Source organism: Zootermopsis nevadensis, unplaced genomic scaffold (assembly GCF_977971745.1).
Source record: "Zootermopsis nevadensis isolate Lab colony 2312 unplaced genomic scaffold, Znev_1.0 Znev_ptg000024l, whole genome shotgun sequence".
NCBI lineage: Eukaryota > Metazoa > Arthropoda > Insecta > Blattodea > Termopsidae > Zootermopsis > Zootermopsis nevadensis.
The window spans coordinates 12,834,562-12,856,468 of NW_028259156.1; the positions used below are offsets into that span (position 1 = coordinate 12,834,562).

The window sequence follows — 21,907 nt, forward strand, 5'->3', positions numbered from 1 at the left end:
TTGCAGGAACAAACGAAATATGTTTGTGGGCGAATCCGATAAATTATTCAGGCTGCATGTAATTAAGTTACTTTACAAAGACATCTACTTGTAGGCACAGTTAGATTCTATACGCTCTTGATGTTCCCAAATGGCATTATTCGCTTTATGTTTCTATTTTCTCAGGTCATAAATGTTTTCTTTTAATATTATTTGGATCATCTTCTTGCTTGAAAGAGTTAAAAAAATCGATTTAAATAAGATTTCAAGTTTTCAAGGCGATGAGTATGAAGGTAACTGTCTTCTAGAATGTTTCGCCGTACATTCTGGTAGAAATTTACCGACGTTTCATAGATGCTTGCTGCTTACATCATCAGGGCGATAAGACCTATCAGACTTCACGACTCAGTAACCCAGAAGACAATAATTTTCATATTACCTTCACTTCTTTCGTAGCAGTCGACTTATTTGCAATTATTTTTAACAACTGTGCCGGTTGTTCATGCACCAGCTCACCTTCTGATCCCCGCTAGATTTTCGTCCTCTTAGAGGATTCATGAGGCAGAAGCGATGCACGTAAATCGGCAATAGACAAAGGAAGTGCATTTGGGTACTCACACATCCGGTAAGAACCTCTCCGAAACCATGTCGTGATATTTTGTAATGTGAAAGCAACGTTGTGTGTGCCAGACCAAGCATCAAATTATTAACGAGACCATCTAATTAGCTGAAAGCAACGATAATTCATGCACGACCGAACCAGAATAATCCAGCAGTTACAACAACCTGCGTCATTGCAGTAAGTACAGCATGATGATGGTGACAACTGGACGTTTCTCTGTAGCCTACCACGTCTCTTAACAGAATAGATACGTCGATCCGCACACCTCAACACATTTATCTGATTTAATTTAACCTTTTTCATAACATCAATATTCAATTCAATCCTTTGTTTTAACTTGCTGACTCAGCAGCTACTGGAGCCATTTACAGAGTCAGCACGAGAAGGTATATATAATACTTAAGATCTTAGAAATGAAATAAATCTCATAGTCATTAGGCATTAAATGATAATTAAATTTCTTTCTTCTCATTTCTTAGTCAATTCTCATCTGCCCGCAGGTGTCGAGGTATTCATTCATTCATTCATTCATTCTATTTAAACATTTGGCAGGCTCCTCGGACGAGTAACAGGACATCCCAGCACAGAAAGACGTGGACAAACACCCGCGCAGAAAACTAATAAATATACACGTACGAATGGGTGGAAAGGTTCAAAGGAATGCAACATTTATTAAGGTTAAGGAGCAGATCAGTCAGCAAATCCGGAACAAATGGTCAGAACTGACGACAGTGAGTCTGATATGAGCTTTGCTATGGAAGAAGTAGAAAAAGAACAGGTCAAGACCCCTCCGATAATATTTAATTCTTATGTAATAATAATTTGAACCATCGAACCAAATGTAAGCTTTTGAAAATAATGTCTAAATACTGTGAAATTATTTTATCAAAAAATTTCAAGCTGCTTTTAATAATTTACTTTGAATAATTTTACGTCAAATTCTTTGAAAATGTTTTATTTTGTTATGAATGAGCAGCTTTTAGTAAATTATGGTTCTGAATACTGTAACTGTTTGAATTTGTAATAATTCCTGGAAGTGTTACTGGATGTACGTTACTGTCACAGGCAGGTCAGTAGTGCTTATTAGTGCGCGTGGTCTTTGATCAATGTTATGGAATAATTTACTGTGGCTGATTTATCAATAAGTAATTAATTACTCTGCAGTACAATGTACACAGCATGAAAATGAATATCATGAATATAGGTCTATGCGACGAGAGATCCAAGATGAACTCAGCAGTGGGTTTGGTTTATTTAATTGAATTCAATGTGATAATTTTAATTTAGATTCTATAATTATACACGAGACAAAAACAATCATGTACTCGAGGTGGGGTTTGAAATTGGTTCACAAATCATGATAGCCTTAAATGACGGGTTGCTATGAAGTGTCACTATAATTATAGGCAACTTTATTCAAGGAAGATTTGTGTTATTTATTAGAAACAACTTGATAGTTTAGATAATCATGTACATAAAATTCATATAATCTAACTAATAATTGATTTAAATTCAGTTTACGTTCATGGGAAAATAACGCTGTTATTCTGTACATTCAGATTAATCTTGACTTGCAGCTGTTATACACAAGAAAGTGTGTGTAATAATGACAAGCAAACATACATCAAGTATATAAAACGGTCTATGCTATTTATTCTAAAATTCGAAATTTTTACTCTTGAAATTTTATTTTTTTTAATTCTCGAAATGCTTTCAAAATTTTGACCACTCAATAGTTAGATTTGACTACTCTAGGAGCATATCGTCATGGGTTGTTTGACGCTATAGATAAACGTTATGAAAAGCCATATTTTGTATACATTTTAAAATGGTACAAAACAAGGTGTAATATTCTGATTAATTTATCAATTTTTTAATCTTTACTGATATATCATTTCCTTTATAAAATACAGTTGCTTTTTAGATTTCTGAATTGTTTCAGTGTAAACTTACATTTCGATAAATTATTATTTAAAGCCCTGAAATAACTTGCTCTCTAACCTGTTTTAATTTAATGAGGGACAAGAATTGAATCGGCTTTCATTTGTACCTCCTTTAAGCATGTTCCTTGTGGAGAGCACGTCCCAAGGCAACAAGGACATTTGAGTGTTGTAACTGGTGATTCAACATTACCCAACTAACGTGTTCGTTCTTGTTGTACATTAAAGTTCTCGTGACGTATTGGACCACCGCTCATGGGACTGACACAAGACTGGCATAAGAATGTTTCTAGGGATATTACGACTGTAATGGGCATTACAACATTCTTAGAATTCAAAGTATTGTTACATGTTTTTGTGATTTAATAGAAACTCTTCCTAAAATTAATTAGCTACAAAATATACGCAAACCCCTAAGAACTCTGCCATATTTCTTTTGTGTCTGTGATCTTATTCATTTCGATAATAATAAAAGTAAAACATTACAAATACAAAATCAAACATATGAAACTGAATATATAAATGTATCATATTAATTCAATTCTTTATTATTAGAGTGCTGCATCAACAGCCAGATGGCCAATTATGGATACAGAACAAAGAAAATAAAGTAAATACAATAATCATATAATAATAATAATTACAATAATAAAATTCCTAGCAAACAGACAGGTTAATAATAATAATAATAATTTACAAGTAAATGGGCTAAATAATATGCCTAAGTAATATAATAATTCAATTCAGTAATACTAAAAAGCAATAACAATAAATAATTTAAAAACTTACAAGATTAAATACCATAAAATATGGACAAAATGAACTATTTTGAATATTATAAGTCAAAATACTACTAATAACATTAATATAAATTAATATACTAACAATAAGTGAGAAGTGAAAGCCTGTATTACCAGACATTCATTTCAGTAGGCTTTGGTTTATCTGTTAGTTAGATTTGTTTTACAAGACGAACTGAATAGTAAACTGCATAGAAAACATTATCAGCATTGCCAAGCATAGCTAAGTGTGAAAATTGCCAAAGTTCGCGTTCACTGCACAAAAAATAACAAAATAAAATAAAGAAATGCCATCATATAAATATCGAGTGATCAGCAGAGCAATCTTTTCTCGCCTAATAACTGAATAAAGTGACGCTTTCTCAAACGCAAAGGCTGCTTAGCTTCTTATGGTAGGATTTATGTGATGAAAAGGAAAATAGCTTGTACGTAAGCTCTTGAAGCGAGTATTAATTCAATATACTGGCATTTTCATTTAATCTGAGGAAACCATTATAAATCTAAGTCAGAATTGTAAATCTCAGGATCGAGATTCGAACCCAACTTCTCCCGATCCCCAAACAGAAGTATCATACCAGCCACTAGACTCCTGAACGAATAAGAGTCGATTGCAGAAACTGTTTAGCAAGGTAGCTCTCGTAGGCGGTTACTTTGTTAATGTTGTTATGACAGGACAGACAGAGATGGGTGGTTCTGATATTGAGCCCGTGCTAGCCCATTAAATTTACATTTATCTTTCGCTCTCTCCACACCATAGATGTCAGCCGGTTACTTCCAGTACAACTTTTGCTTGTCATCATTCGGAAATTCCATGAACTGGTCATGTATATTGAGTGAAAGGTTTCGATTATGCTACGATTGAGTGTCTAGTAAACTGTATCTTAGATCTACTCGTACTATTTTCATCGTAATCTTAAATGATTTGATGATATCAATGACGGAACAGTTTTTGTGTGTCTGACAGACTTAAGATTTTCTTCCAACAAGAGCACAGGTATTGACAATGTCATGAGTATTGTAATTAATATTTTAAAGGAAGTGTTCGATTTTAAAAGGACAGGCAAGTGAAATGATATGGTGGGGGATTGAATGAGAGGTTTTTGTCAGGCTTTAACTATGTCGAAAACTGCCGGAAGTAGCCTACATGGAAATTAAAGGATTAGATTTTGTAGGTCTACATTGATTTGCATATTACTCGAGAATCCTGCTGGAAGCCATTTATTTTAGTGAAAGAAGTACCCAAGATAATCGTAGTAATAATAATCCATTTATTAATTTGCTTAAAAAGTCAATTAAAGTCAACCTTCACAGTAAAGTAAAAAACAAAACAGTTAATAACATAAATTTTAATTTCATAAAGAAAATATGTTGTGTCATACATCTGATTAATATTCGTAAGCCAAAACACAGGCTTTATTGAAGATGTCAAAGATCCTACAGACTGCATTGGCAACAGAACATGCGGTTATGGGACTGACCTTGATATTACGATGCACAGCAAAAGTAGAGCAGTCTCTGATTGATCTGGCGAGCATGCGTTTAGTAACAGTATCCAAAACATATAAGCAAATATGTTGCCTTTAAAAACAAACTAGAAAAAAAGCATAAATTTTCCTTCTCCTTAAAATAAGCGAAATTTAATATAACTCAAATGTCTTCATGTCACATAATAATAATAAAAATGTAATCTCAGTATCGGCATCAAACATCAAAGGCACTTCTATATTCAATGCATAGTCAGTGATAAATATATAACAGGTCTACCTGCTGCATAGTTCGGTAATGTGTAAATGAAAATAATCCATTACAATGAAGATAAGTCCTCTTGCATTTTACATAGAACCAATTTAACAAATTCCTGCACAATTATTGTAGAGTCTGCGAGTAAAATTCAAATTTATTAAAAGGCATCAGTCTCAGTTTTTTATCGGTGATGGAGTAATAACAAAAAATACTTCTGGGATGTTGGGCCGCGTAGGGTCGTAGAAGTTTATCGACGTTTCAGAGGCGCTTGTTGACTCCATCATCAGGGCGCAACAACCCATAAGTCAGCTTTCTTCATACTTGCCGTCGTGATTACCTGAAATCTCACCAATTAATAAGAGTAAAGTAAAGTTTGTCCCACTACACGCCATGTAGGCGCTTGGGGTGAGTGGAGGTATAGCTCCTCTCTTCCTTGACCTCGGCACTAGATGGGGGTGAGTGGTCAGCATTACGCCCCGGCCGTGCTTTACCCCCGGGAAAGGACCCCGGTACCCATTGTAGAGGAGGCTGGGTGGGCCCCAGAGCCGGTCTGGACTCAGAGGCTAGAAGGAAAACAATTAATAAGAATAATTAATAAAAATAAAAACGTTCTGAGAATTCGAAGTGGTGACTTTTACTTCGGCGACTTGGACTATTTCAAGTCGTGATTGTGATTATGCCGACTTAATCAGAATAGAGTGGGCCACATTTGCGAGTGGGCTCTGGTAAATTGTTGTCTGTGAAAGTGCAGGCGACGTTCTGTCTTCATTTTGTGGCATTTCTCCTCCAGCCATGTGGTCTCGTGTAAGTAGTGCAACTCTTTTTGCCTTACGCACGATCGACACTTTCTCCACGAACAGCCCAATGCGTTCTGTTCTTGTTCACCGAACACAGTATGATGAATTCTTCACACGAAGATCAAGATCACAATTTGTGTCAGAGCTAGTGCAGAGGTCTACATATTCACATTCTATTCTCAATATGATTTTCTATATAACAGTTTATATAAATCATAGCTCTCTGTAATACTAACTCCATGGAAGACCAAGTTTTATACTCACATGAAAAACGTAAAATCATAGATCTTCCAGATATGAGAAGTATAGATAAACGATTCTGAACTACCTGAAAACAATAACAAAAAATCAGTAGTTTAAGATGGTAAAATCAGAACGTAAGAGAAGGGATACATTAAGAATTAACACAAAATGTAATTGAAAAAGTAAATGGCGGAGATCTCTTGGAAGATATAGGCGTATGGGAAGATAATATTAAAATCGATGACATGAGGGTGTGAACTACATTCAGTTAGTGCAGGATGGAGCCAATTGGCGGATCCTTGCAAACGCGGTAAAGAACATTCCGACTTCATATAAATTTTGAAATGTTTTGACAAGGTAAGCGACTGTCAGGTGCCCATGAAGAACTAATTTTCTTGTAGATAGCTGCTAGTATTAGGGATATCAAAACAGAAGAACTCAGCACTCATATGTGATTCTTTTGTAATACGATTACATTTTTTATCATAAAGAAAGTGTCACTTGAACTATGTACTAACTTTTGGTGAAGTAAAGAGGCTATCTGATACACAGGACCTGAATAAAGTACCTAAAAAGGATATAAAATATGCATACTGTGGTTTCTGTAGTTTTCCATTCTCCATGTTCTATGAGATCTCTGAATTTCATTTTTGTTATAAATGTAGACTGGTTCAATCAAATAAATTCGGGTCCATTTCTGGTCAGAGAGCTCGTAACCTGTCGAAATGTAAAAGCTCTATTCCGTGATATTGTCACAGTCGGACAAAAACGTAACTTTGTTCAATATATTCTGAATGTTTGAGGCAGCAGGAAAAAGAAGGTCACACATTGGGTGCCACTGAAAACTGAAAGTGGATATCTGAATTTCGTTGAGCGGACGCTGTGCCTCGACTCTGTTTGCAAGAATGAACGTCTTCTCAAATAAAAGCTAAAGAAGAAGAACCCGTTCTTCAGAGGGTACATTCTGAGCAGCTTTCTTTGTAAAACTCAACATATATAACTTTATTTCTGTCTCTTCCTCAGTCGGTCTGTAGTATGTCAGGAAGAAAGGACATTTCTTTCTTTGCTGCCTAAGGCGGGCATGTTACAGTAACATAGACGCTCGGGTTTGAAACCATGTTAAGTCATATACATGATCTCTTTTCAGTCACCTTATACTTTTAGAATGTTTATTGAATACAGGAGGAATTCCACGTTTTTATGAACATGACATAAAATCTGTCATCAAAAGCTGTTGCTTATCAATTTTGTAGATCTCAAAATTGAGGATATAAAATAAGAAATATAGACTAGTAACATTTTTATTCTTTAAATCTGATCATTTCCCAAACAAGATTTGGGCAAGTGACCTGTTCCGAGAATAAATATTTCGATCCATTCATCTTTACAGTCGGCGACAAAAGTCACTTGTTCCGTCATATTCATAAAATCAAGCTTGATAAATTCATATTTTTCTCGCTAACTTAATTTGCTTTGCTACTGTTAAATACTTCTGATGTTCTTTGAAGCTATAACATACTTACACAACTTTTTATTACAAATTTAACACAAATCATAGGCTGTGTAGCTAGTCCACCAGCGAAAATTATTTTAGTATACAAAACTTTAAATTTATATTCTCTACTTCTGTTGTTCCTTCCTTATTTATTTATATTTTTACTATTCCTTATGGGAGATTAAATATCTTATGATGCAGGCAGCCCGATCAATAAATACATGCTTAACTAATACGTCACACAAGGGTTTCAGGGCAGATCTCAGGACAGCATAACTTTCATTTATGCTTGAAACAAACATTAGGAGCATTGGCTTTATAGGCTGTCAGCAGTATTTTATCTAGCCACTTGAATGATGAAGTTTTCACCAACACTGTCGTGACGCTGTGTGATGAAATTATGTAATAAGTAACGCTGCCGGCAATGTGTATGTTGCCGCGCGAAATAATTAAACTAATGTTACAGCATAACTGCATTGTGTCTCGTAATAAATACAGTCTGTAAACTGTGATCATAATTAAAATTTTAAAAATAAGTAAACCAGAAGTGAAATGTTTTTTTTTTTTAAAAATGCTGGCAAGTGCTCCAGATGTGTTAATTACACTTTCTTGTCTGGTCTGTAACTTCACTATTCAGCTTCTAGCTCACTTTCTTCCTGGTACATAGAGAGCTGCATTTTAGGAGCGCTTTGTCCGTCTCAGACAAGGCGACATTCTTTAATTAACCAAATTGTGTTTATTTAACACAAAAAGTATGTCGCCAATTTGAGTGTTTTTATCTGTATATATTTCTCACGCCTGTTCGTCCTTTATAGTTCCTGTAGATATGCATTTATTGCCTTAAACATCAAGACTGTTAAACATGTTGTGATATCTTCAAGACCATCAAATGAAATTTGGAGTTATATAGCATTTAAGCTGCCCATGAAACGGTAATAACGAAACCCATTCGCAGTAGAATCTATACTCCATTAATTTGTTTATGAACTCCACCTGAAACCGGTAACTTAGTAAAGTTTATGTAATATTTGAGGTTTTCACAGCGGTGATTATGAAGATTTCTGTCTTCTGGGTTGTTGCGCTGTGTAGTCTGGTCAATCGCCCTGATGACGGAGGCAGTATGACCTCCGAAACGTTGGTAAACATCTATCATACTACACGACTCAACAACCCAGAAGACAGAAATCTTCATACTCACCGCCCTGATGACGGAGGCAGTATGACCTCTGAAACGTTGATAAACATCTATCATACTACACGACTCAACAACCCAGAAGACAGAAATCTTCATAATCACCGCCCTGATGACGGAGGCAGTATGACCTCTGAAACGTTGGTTAACATCGACCAGACTACACAGCGCAACAACCCAGAAGACAGAAATCTTCGTAGTAAAAGTTACTTCAATACTATACACCTACAGCACTTGTTAACTTTGTAAGTTGCTTACAACGTTTCAGGACGATGAAAACAATTGAGTTAAGGTAAAGACATAATGAACAGTAATCGATGGTGTAGTGCATGAATTCAATCAGATTGTGCCTTGAGTTTGCAGATCACTCCGTATAACAGAGTCCTCGATGAACTAATAGCCGCTCAGCTGGTCTACGGACACGAAGATTTATTACCGTGTTCACAACAGCCAGTCCCTTGTTCTTCCCTTCAGCCAGATGAATCCAGATTCCAGTCCACATCGTTGCATTATATTTACTTAAGAACTGTTCTACTCTTTGATGTGTGACAGATTTTAAGTCACTTTTAGTGGTATGGGTTTTTAGTATCATAGCACTAAATTTGTACCGAACCAAAATTAACCCTTTTCTGCCTATTTATAACTGCGCTGCTGCTTTAAGGGTCAGTAACTCTTCATTTTATATTATTTGGTTTTCGTACGATTCTTAGTGTAAACAGGATTTATTTCCTTGACCGTTATTAACCAATTGTTTTTTGTAATGGAAAAGTGTCGTGTGAATTCGTAAATACTATTTAGACGAGCTGTGGTTTTGAAGGGTTTAATTTCTGTTTATATCTTTCTGTAAAGCCTCTCTTCTAACGTAAGTTAACTGAAGTCCATTGAACAAAGTCTGTTTCTAAAAGGTGATAGTCATTCAACTTGTCAAATTCTTCGCATTTTACTTAGTCCGTAAGCAGTTGACTGCGTTTACAGAAGTCCGCCACTGGAGCCCATCATGAGCAATTTTAATCCATTCCATAACCCCACATCCTACGTCTTTAAGGTACAATAAATATTATCCTCCTGTTTATGCCTATGTCATTCAAGTGATCGCTATCTTTAGGATTCAGACTAAAATGTTATAAGCACTTATAATCTTCCGCATTTTATCCACATAGTATTCATCACTGTTATAATGCTCGTCTGAAAGTACAAATTTTATCTTAAATTTAGTCATAACAGAATGAGACGTGGCAGAGCGGACGGAGAACACAATTACATGCATAATATAGGATTATACCGTCCTCCTTTGCATTACTTTCTAATCTGTCAAATTGTGTTTAATCTAATAAAGGAAAAGCAATCTATGCGTCAAGTCGATATTCCGTTGTTTAACACAAAAAACTTATATGTGGATGAGTCACATGAATAAATTTGCATTCACCTCAGAGGCTCGTGTTGCCACGTGTAACGTAGATTTACTTTCTAACACGTTTATATGCAGCGAAGTTCAGCCTGAAATCATGGTCTTCAGACATCCTCTTATGTATTCAGAGGAGTCAGTGATATCAGTGGCGGTGTTTATTCAGGGGACACGCTGTCTGCTAGTCGCGACAGAAAGGATTTAAAATATGTGAGTTCCCAAAAGTCGTTATTGTGTTTTACCAACCGTAATGAAACTACAATAATCATTTACCGTCTCTACACAAGCTTAAAATGTTGTTAAAATTACTTAAAATTTATAACATTTTTCCTTAGATACTAGATCTTGTACATTTTTACATTGACGACATGTTTCGATGTTTATCTCATCATCATCAGGTCAATCAATTAAAATCTGTTGCACTTCTTGCTCTGCGTATATTGATTTTTTATTTGTTTGATTTTTAAGTCTCTTCCATTAAATTTGAAGGCTGTGCCCTGATGTTTTAAATCGGGTTGTAGTGATGTGTTGTGATTGCAATCTACCGTCCCGTAATATCGGACACAACACATCACTACAACCTGATTTAAAACATCAGGGCACAGCCTTCAAATTTAATGGAAGAGACTTCAAAATCAAACAAATAAAAAATCAATATACGCAGAGCAAGAAGTGCAACAGATTTTAATTGATTGACCTGATGATGATGAGATAAACATCGAAACATGTCGTCAATGTAAAAATGTACAAGATCTAGTATCTAAGGAAAAATGTTATAAATTTTAAGTAATTTTAACAACATTTTAAGCTTGTGTAGAGACGGTAAATGATTATTGTATTAGTAAACACAAGCATGACGCAGTTAAGATATAAAAAAAAACCGTAATGAAGTTTCAGTAATATGGATCATCAGTTCACCTATAACATATAAATGAAATCGTGGCTTGTCATTAGTTTGCGTGTTAATAAATTATGCATTGAAATAGAAATAAACGAGAAATTCTTCAAGTAAATTTGTTGTACTGAGCGACACGTGTGGTTCCACGTAGCTTCTCTGTGACCCCAAGTGAAAGAGTCAGAAATCAATACTTAGACATCACCATACATCCCTCATATAAATTTATGTAGTTAATTTAGTAAACGAATGATTGATTAATAAATTGATAATTGACGTTGTATCAGCTAGATAGATTATGTAGGCCTAGCGTTACATAGGAAATGAATTAGATCGTAAACGGGAATCTTAATACATTTTGGCAGAGGGTACTAATGCATCGTCCAGTGATTGATATTTTAACCACGTGCTTCTGAACACGCCATTTGCGTTACTTCTGAGTTGAAAATGTTTAGTCAGATTATTCATAAAGAATGTGGATTATGGTCCTCTGGGTTATAATGCTACGTAGATATGTTGATAAACATTTACAAGACTACACGACGTCATACATCAGAAAACCGTAATCTACATATTCTTCGCCGTGAAAATGTCGAATTTAAAAATATTTCATTAAATAATCTTGATTTCAGAAATATTTCAAATGAAATTTATAGGTCTTAACAAAACAAACATATTGAATTCTTCTCGGATAATTTGACAGTTTTGGGGAAGATATGACGAAAGATTTGAAGTTGTGAAGTACCCAGGACCAATGGGAAATAGAATTAAATTCGCCCGACAACTGTTAATGTGAAACTCTTTGATAAAATTATATCGATAAATATTGGGTCACTGCGGAGAATAAACATTTGGATAGTTAAAGTTACATGACTTCCGCTTTATGCAGTCATTTTATAACAGCTCTACAAAGAACGCATAAAAATTTTGATTTTTTGATTAGATATAGGGAGGATGTATTTTTTTATTGTTTCTCTGAATACACGTGACAATGGTTGATTTATTACAGAAACACTGTATTCTGCACTGTCCATTGTCTAGATGAATTTTATATACACCACTTTTCTGGAGTTGGCTCTCCGCTAGTCTTCAGGTTGTCATGACACTGACACTTTAATTGTTATTATTAGCGACAAAATTCGAAATCGAACATGGAACGCTCAGAATGCTCCAGCCCAACGATATAATAATTGTCTTACTAGCCCAGTATTCAAAACATCATAGGTTTGATTCCAGTCGTTCTCACTAATAGTAATAACTCTCTAAGCGTCGTGTATATCTGACGTACCTTAGACGTTGGTCGGTGTACAACACAGTGTTCATAAAGCGTTTATTAGTCTATTTAGATTATCCTATGTCTAAGGAACCTTCAGTAGGCTTGCTGGTTTGATCCTTCGTCGTGTTATTGTCCTACATAAAAATTAGTAGATAAGTAACGTGACCCAATAATAATACTTCTAGACCTTCGAAACGAAAGGACTTTAGAATTGCTGGCTGCTATTTAATTATTTTAATGGACTTGTGTTAGTAGAAATGTATTTTCATTATTACATGAAAAAAATTTGTTATAAAGCATACGCGCAATATAAAACCGTAACCAGCATTTGAGATATCACCCCCCCCTCCCCCCGGGTTCCTTCGATTTAGTGGGCAAGTATTCTCTGCGTTTTAACGTCCACAGATCGGGAGATGGAGTCGCGTGTATTTGGCGCGTGGGTCGGGACTCGATCCTTCACGTGCAAGTCTTTCCCAGTTCAGTCATTTCTTTTTGCATTATTTCCACTGCGTCGCAGAAAAAGTTGAGACGCAGTGCCACCAACCTGTCGGCTCAGCATTCCACATCACCAACACATTTCTTTCTCTTGAATTCTCTGCTCATCTTTCATCATAAACTCTGCTTTACTCTCTTTGTAATCAATGCTTTTTTATTCCCTTCCTTTCTTGTCATTTTATTTTCGTTGTTTTTAATTTAACTTTGTATTTTCTTTTAATTTATTTTCCAGTTCGTTTCTTGTTTGATCTCAGTACTCTCTGTTGCTACCTGTTTCTCTTCATTGTATTTTTTATCGTATTTTTTCAGTGTAAGGTAACTTGTCCCTTAAATTATTCATTTAAGTTTATATATATTCCTTCCTCCAACGTACCACATTTTCGAAGGGTTTGTTGCTTGTGTTTTCATTTTTGATGCATTTCTGTGATGACTAGTCATCACAAACTTAATATATAGACCGGTATCCTTACCATTGTCTAGTAAATTCTGTAGAATCACAGTCACTTATAATAATTACTGAAACAGCACCTCTTAATATCCTTTGGAAACCATTTGTTTACTTATTGTTTACAACAGCCCAAATTTTTTTATATTTATCATCTTTTACACCTTTCGTATCTTGCCATTGTTTTCGTTCTATTTCCCAAAGTTATTCTTACATTAACTACCTTCCTTTTCAAATCCTTTATTCCTTTCTTCTTATTCCCTAGTCTTTCGTTCCTCATGAACTGTCAGATACCTGATGGTGCACTCTTCAGCCGTCCTCAAGTATGGGCTCCGTTATTGAGATGAAGCAGTCGAATCTTTTTCCAATATTTGTCAGAACACATTCACGCCGGCTCCGATAGCTGGGATCGTTACATCTTGTAAGCGTGGAGGTCTGGTTCCTGAACCCGATAAATCGAACCTAGTTCAATTAATTAAATTTGCATTGTCAGGAAATAATTCAGCTAAAGTCAAAGGTCACAAACAAATGTATCATGCGTAATAATTTCTTGCATATGTACATTTTCCTAGCTGGCGATCTCATAAAATGCTGAAATATGATCCAAAATTGTTATCCTTGGACACAAATAAAATAGTTTAGAAAAAGTTCAAGTTTTTACGTCTAATTTGAGTATGGTCTTGGGAATCTCGAAGTCTTGACATCTTGGTTTAGAATCCCACTCGGGGCATGGATGTTTATCAGCATTTCTGTGCTGCCTTTTGAAGTCACTTAGCAGTGGGCCGGTAGAAAATACTGATACCGCCAATGAATCCTACCAAATGTTTAAAAATATTCATATTTTCAGAAATAATTGTGAATCGGAAAAGGTTATTATTGTTATTTTTAATGTTATTAAAAGATTACAGCCTGCGGCAAGACTTAATAGTTGCTTTTGTCAAGTCACGTATGCTATTTGTGTGATTTTAGTCAAGGAAGCGGTTTTTAAAATCTTACGCACTAATTTTTAGTCTCACTGTTCCTATAAATTAAAAGACAATGTCACGCAATGCATTTCTGTGTTTCTTCTGACAATTTTTCCCTTTCACGTCCTTAGGTGCAAAAGTAATGTATTACGTGATTTTATAAAACACACCTTAGACCTGAAAACATTAACATCATGCATGACAAATATGATGGATAGAATACCTGGCACTGAGGAGAAGAGAATTTCCTCATGAGATTCTTTTTCAGACTTGTGACTTGGACTGTGCAGCAGGTGGATGAAGCATCCAAAGACTAGGTTTTGGGGTTTCCCCTTTTGTCTCCTGCCGGTGGAAGGCCATACACAAATCGCACAGCGACCTCATTTCTCCTCGACCGAGGTTCAAACAGCTGGCGCGTGGAGCAGATAACGCTACTTCAATATAACCTTAGCTCTTAGATTAAAAGTTGTTGCGGCCTTTCTTACACGCCACCTAAACGTCTTCACGCCGTGGTGCTCAGTCTCAGGGACAAATTTAACTTTTGTCGTTAAGAGATTACACCAACGTGTATCATAGGATTAGCCATAATTCTGCATTAAAAATGTTGTCTGTAATTTATGTAGGATGTAGACCTAAATTTCAGCAATATGCTGGCAATAATTTCGTAATGATCAATGCTGACTTGGGAATATTGAATAATTTCTGTCAAGTAATTCGACTATCTAATAACTTCTAACGTGTCCTGTAGCACTCCACTGAGGTTTAACGACCGGAAGGAACCGATTCTTTATAATTAGGGCACATCGCATGAGAGTGTCAGATAGGAAGAAAACCTTCTGTTGTCTCTGTTTCCTTCCTTCATAAGTGAGAGGTGGCTGTACATATTTCGCGGAGAGAAATCTCCCCACCGCGGGCGTACAGGGACAGCTGTATCCTCAGAGCGGGTGGCAACACCCAACACGACGTACAGATTCCTTAACACTCTCTCCACGAGACACACCGGTGAGGGGGGTGGGGGGTGGAAGGGGTCAACATCGATCATTTCTTTAGTGACAGGAAGAAAATAAGTAGAAGAAACATGAGGAAGGTTTGATCCTCGGAACAAAACCAGGGGAACGCTGTCGGCGAGAAGCCAGTAGACTTTCATCATCGAACCAGATCGCATGATACGTGAAAGAACTAAAGTGTTTAGTGGTGGACGAGTGTGCGTATGGAAGCTATAAATGTAGCACGTGCCTGAAAGTCGAAAGAAGTGCATAATTTGAAGAACAGTGAAAATTTCGATTTCCAAGTGCTATTGTAACCTTTCTGTTACCATCGGAACCATCGTCTTCGAAAATGGGTCCATACCAGGTACGTTGCTTATCCGGTGAAAGGTCTTAAATCTGCATAACTGCAGTTATTCGCGAGTGCAAACACGTTAAACAATATTAAAGCCAAAGTGTTAATATGTACTCCAGGCGGAGTAAATTTCGTATTTGACTCTCTCATCGACTTTAATTATTCATGCACTGCGAAATCTAATCGGCAAAGTAGAAGGATCGTTGTTCATAGCCATAATTCTGATGTTGGAAAGCTCTAAATGAAGAAGTTATGTCTGCTTTTGCCCCCACACGTGTTTTCCCAATGTTCCAGGCTCACACCCCGCAGATAAACGTAATAGTGAGTGTATGGGCCACTTACGAAATCGTAATGTAGACTAATGGTGTCTGTGTTTCTAAACGGGTTGTATTACTTAGCAGTGTACAGTGTGACTAGTTTTAACACGTGTGAGCTGGTAAAGCTGATAACAGGAAACCCGTTGTTCTTGGAATCATACTTTGTCGGCGGGGGGATATTGTATGACACATCAAAGTTCAAGTTGAAGGATGCTTTGCATTGTCTTGTCTCTCCGCTTGAAGACCGATGTTTACGACTTTGGGCTGTTTCTGGGCAGAACACCTGACTCTCCTCACTGGTGATAACATCTGATTGATTCTTAGGTGTTCGGGAACTCTGTTTTAACTTCTGAAATTGTATAGTCCATGCAGATTGAGGTATAAAGGTTATTTTAAATGGTAGACGTATGAGGATTTAGAAAGAGAACGTCGTGGCCTATTAGAAGGCACTATCTCAGTGTTTATATGAGTCAACTCTCAAAACCTACGACAGCCCTCATCCAAAATAGCCGGTAATTCAGTCGACAATAAAATCGGGCACGTGTTATAGCGTTGCATGTACAGTGACTACTCATTCCGCAGGAGTTAAAACACATAGATTCAAAGAGACTGGAAGGCGATCTTGAATAGATAGAAGTGAGGAAGTGGTTGGTAATCAGTAGCCTTGACCAACTTGAAGGCGAAGTGGTTTTCTTTGCAGAATCCAATTATGCGTTGGTGTGTGTGAGAATAATAATGACACCAAATTCAAATATGTTAACCTGGAAACCGCTGCGATATCTCGTCAGATCTTTAAAAGTGATTCGCCATAATGAAACTCAAAGCCGCAGATGAAAGAGATGCGAATGAAAACGTACGAATTCCTTTGCTAAATTCAGTCTTTTGAAATTTTGGAATATAGAAGAGAGAAGCCCACTTACTGCCACTGTGAAAGTTCCCTTAGCGATAAGGTTGCTATAGGTGGATCATTTCAGAGGGAAAGCAGAGGTTACTCTTTTCAATGGATTAGTGTCCAGGCACTGTAAAAGTATCGGAAAGCAAAAGCAGTCAGCGTTGGTGGGAGGGGTTCAGAGTTGGGTTGGGCTGCTAACTAGTTGTTAAATTACGATATTAATATATGTTTTAGTATTAGTTTTGCGAACACTGTTCCATATATCTCCACATAAATACAGAACTGGGTAGTTGCTATTTTTGTCCCAAACTTAGTTATTGGTATAAAATATTTGTATGTTCTAAACATTTATGACATTACTGAAGACCTTTAAGAAAGTGGTACATCATTGTCATCACAGCTTTAGTTTTAATTACTTATCTACCAGAGAAGAGCTTTTTCTTTATCCTATGTCGTCCGCACATTGCAAGTGTGAAGTGAACGTATATTCATGTATTTATTTTATAGTGGTTTTGGTGATTAATTGCGAGCTAGTGCATAAGTTGTTATTTTATAGCCCATGTCTGGTTTGACTAAATTTATAGCAGGTTTCATGTGGTTTTGTCGATTTGCACACTAAAAATATCCAGGAACACGGAGAAGTCCAAAGCCGAAACCCCAGTAATCATCACAAGTAAGGTCGTCAATATGTTAACCGGGGTTGACCACTGAATTGCTTGTGGTCATATTTGTCATGGCTAGGTGTAGCAGTGTATAATATACAGACACACCGCAGCGCACGGTTTTGGAGGACCGAAAACCCATTAAGCTCACTCTAAACCATTGTCATGAACTGATTGAATGTGATCAGTAAATATTGTACCACATGCCATGTCAACACCATGTTTAGTGATACTGCCTCTTAAAACACGTAACGTTATTGATATTTTTTAGCGAAAATATGGTTGTGCTATGCCCGGTAAAGATAACGTTTCGATAAAAGAGAACACGTAAAACATGTGCATTAATTACGAGTGTTACTCGCATTGGGCGGAGGGATGGATTTTAGCAGGAAAGAACCTAATACTTGGTAAGAATAAATTATTTGCTTTTGTCGAACAGGAAGAGACTCTAGGGTTAAAATAAGGAACTCAGTATTAATTAGCTTTAACACACCTCTTGAATATTTAATTATTTGTTGATTCTTGGGTTATTTAAAAACGCTGTCTTAGTTGCAAAGTTGATAAAATGTTGAGGGATCTGTAAGGAAGATTGTCAGTAGTAAATAAGTTAGCATTTGGAAAGAAGCGGTCTGAGCCTACTTGAATCTTTGTTATCTCATTAAAATGTAAGATGCATATTTGAAACGTTTATTACGCGTCGTATATTTAATGAATTACAATAAAAATAATCTGTGCTTTTCTCCAGTGCAACATCTCCATTTTATTCGATTTATTAATAACAGAATGTATTATTGGGGCATGTTCGTTGTTTGAATTGTTTATTAACGTAATAGGGATAGATCTGAAGTTGCAAGAACATCGAGATCGCTGACGTACAAAATATCAAAAAGAATACTAGAAGAATATTTAGGTGTGGGCCTACGTATTGGTAATTATAATAAGCCTTCACATTCTTATATTATAACATTAATAAATAACCCACCGAAGCAACTCTGTGAGAGAGAACAAGTATAACATATACATATTTTAAAGGCTATTTATACGTGAAATATGACAATTGTCAGGACAGTATGATGAGTTAAGCAGACACTAAAAAGACGTTCCGAAGCAAATGGCGCTAATACGGACATAAGTTTTAATAATGCGTGCAAAATAAGAATGGCGGAAGGGAAATTGAGAGTGGATGACTTTTACATAAATTAGGTTGATTCCATCTTTAGAAAGCCGGGCTTTTTTTCTATCGTGTCTCACCTAACAGATTACTGGAATACCCTAAAATCATGGCCGAGTGTTAGTACTCTGCTTCGTATTCAGGAGATCCTAAGTTAAAATCTTGGCCCACACAACGGCTATCCAGTATTTTCGTGGATTTATTCAGTCCCTCCAGGCAGGTGCCTGTATTATACATTAAATTAATCTACTTCCTCATCATGTCGTCTACTTTCCAATTCACTATTCGATGTTCTTTTGTCTGAGTACCATTAACCGAACCACAGCCTAAAAGAGGTTCCTGTAATGCAGTCATTTTTGAGAACCATGTTACAATCTTAACCGTGTTACTCTATACCTTGTTTTCAGGTTTCTTGTAGTTTTTATCAGTCCTAGGTGAATGTCATAATAATACCTTTAATTAATTAGGACGCTAGCGCTTCCTTCCAAATCCTTAACTGTTTTTCATGGTCTTTGTAGATAACACAGCGTCTCTAAAATCAAACTAAATTTTCTGTTGTTAGATATCTTTGATAATATGGACGCGAAAATATAAGACGGCACAAGCTATGAACAAAGTGTTCAGTGTGTTTCCTTACGTGCCAATATTGTAGCCACCAGGCGTCTTCATTCTCATAATCTTAATTAAGAACCTATCCGTTCTGGCGATATTACTGCACCTAAGGCCTTCAAGTCATTTTTAAAGTTTCTAAATGTCTTGGAAGTCTATGGTCTCATGGCGCAGTTACGAGTGGCTCTTCCGTGATGTAAGGACAAAAAGTAAACTTATCTCTGACAGGAAAATCCATGAAAGGCATCGTTATAAATGGTACATATGATGGTAGTTTAAAAAGTTGAATTACATTTTAGAACATCTAATTTGAAATTAATATTTCTATAGAAAATAATCGTATCGTCATGGATATCATTCGGATATAATCTGCTGTCACACGGTTACCACCTGTATGTTGGTCGAAGGCCTTTAACCTTGTCAGAGGCCTGATTATGGAGACAGCAATCACCTCTGAAACGTCGGTAAACTTCTTCCAGATTACACGTCACAACAACCCAGAACACCTGACCCTGATAACCTAAAATCTCATTTGTCAATAACAAACTACTCGCCAATTTTTTGAACAAATTAACCTGTATTCATTGGAGACAGTAATAGGGAAGGTTACGCTTCACCATTTCTCTGTTGCATAGTTTCTCAGCTTTCCTGTTCATGCTGGTCTTGTTGCTTTCGGGGTCTCTCTGTTGGCTTTGCCTTCTGTCACTGCCATTACTCCATTTCCTTTGAAGGAAGGTGCTTTATCAGTAGGGCCTTTCAAGTCGTTAGTGGTTGGTTGGTTGGTTACTGAACGATGCTAACAGAGCCTTATTTGGAGCGCTGTTCACAGTTTGAAGTAGCAGCTCCTGAAATGTCGATATGACATGAAAAATACATTTTGTGACAAAATGTAATTATAAAAGATTATCAGTGAAGATAAAAACATGTTAACGACGTAGCTAACTGATTTACTGAAATGTGCCGTTTTTCTTGCCTGCTATACCTACACCCATTCACACCTACCTGATCTGACTACGCCAATCAGAGGAATATATCGTGCCCTTTTATATGTATATTTTTAACTTTCTTCAATATAACGTGATTTCCCCCAAAAAATTAGTTGTCATGATTTTTGAAGTAACCCTCGTATGAGTCTGCGTAATTGTTTTTAATGATATTACAGAACGTCGTTAAATGAAATCATAGATGCGCTGCTGACACATTGAAACAGTAACTGTAAATCATTTCGATTATTTGCATAGACTCTGTACGATCCTTGAGACAATCAGTTGGAATCTGGACGGGTTATCGCCTGTCTCACAAAGTGAGATTTTTGTATTTTTCTCTCGGTCTGTCAAGGTAAATTTCCGGATGCTACTTTGAGACAGTCCACGGCCGTACATTAAGAATTCGTACCCACTAACCGCTTTCTTTTATTTTTAAATTTAGTTTGAATCGGTGAGCAGCATCGTTGCACATAATATAAGAAACAAGGTTTCAGCCGCACTCACAGAGTCACATTTGAGATGATATGAAATTTATGGTGAGTCTGGAATTACGAGATAAAGTTTGTCAGTAGCAACCTGCTTCGAGATACTATTTCGTAATGAGGAGCTTCATAATTTGTACTCTCCATCAGCCATTATAATGGTGATAAAATCTAAAAGTAATTGATTGGCGGGACGTGTAGTATGCAAGGGGATGATGATGATAAATTCATACAAAATTTTGATAGTAAAATCTGAAATGACGATACCATTTTGGAGACAGATGCACATACGCCTACATGCGAAGGTATTAAAATCTGTCTTGAAGAAATATGCTGTCATGATGAGGATATGATTAATTTGGCTCAGCATAGAGTCCAGTGTCAGGCTCCTGTAAACATGGTAATGAGCATTCGGATCCCATATAAAGTGCGTATTACTATTTCGTGATTAGCTAAGTAACCATCAGATTCTCAACAAACACTCTTTATGTATAAACTTGATCCTTTTATTTGAATCGAGGGAGGAATAAAGCCTTGGTAGCTTTTGTAGTCTCGGGCGGATACCTTCTGAAAGGAAGCAAGTGTGGTAAACAGATTATGTTTACACTTTCTTTGAGACTTAACCATTGTAACATGTTTGTAACTAATGCATGTTCCAGTTCCTGGCGCTGGGCACTGCTCTGATGACTTTGTGTTCGGCCACACCTCCAGCCGGTTATCTGAAGAAACCTGACAATGACAAGGTAAGCTGATACCTCTGTCTGCATCTCATTTCGGTATCACGAAGTAGCAGGCTATGCCAAAAAGGAGAACGCCAACCACAGATTACTAGGCCATCGTAGTATGTGCACAAGCAGCTCAGAAATGAACTGAAGTTTATTTGTAAAGCTTTCTGAATTTGTGTATTTACGTTTGATCAGTTCCGAATGAAAGTTGCTGTTCCTTGCATAACTGTATGACGGCATAAAGCTATCTCGAGTAAATATATTTATTTACGGTCGACGTAAATAATATTGTTATTACGAATAATAACAGAAATCACTTGGAGTAATTATACATAACTGCACATTAATCTCTATTATCGTCACACACAATAAGATAAATGATAATTATATTGTTTTTCGCCGCGCCTTCTTCCATAGACGCTCCTGATTT

At 36.4% G+C, this 21,907-nt stretch overlaps 1 protein-coding gene across 2 annotated transcripts in view; it reads left to right on the forward strand.

The window, feature by feature from the left end:
• The window catches only part of LOC110835465 (uncharacterized), a 71,999-nt gene that overhangs the window by 38,608 nt on the left and 11,484 nt on the right, over window positions 1-21,907 (forward strand). The window contains exons 1-2 of one of the 2 annotated variants that reach the window (XM_022075699.2): window positions 15,412-15,645; window positions 21,412-21,495. In XM_022075699.2, the coding sequence (XP_021931391.2) occupies window positions 15,631-15,645; window positions 21,412-21,495 (99 nt within the window). In that variant the 5' untranslated portion in view covers window positions 15,412-15,630. Of the gene's footprint in view, window positions 1-15,411; window positions 15,646-21,411; window positions 21,496-21,907 lie in introns of those variants that run through there. The other variant, XM_022075700.2, reaches the window with a different exon arrangement.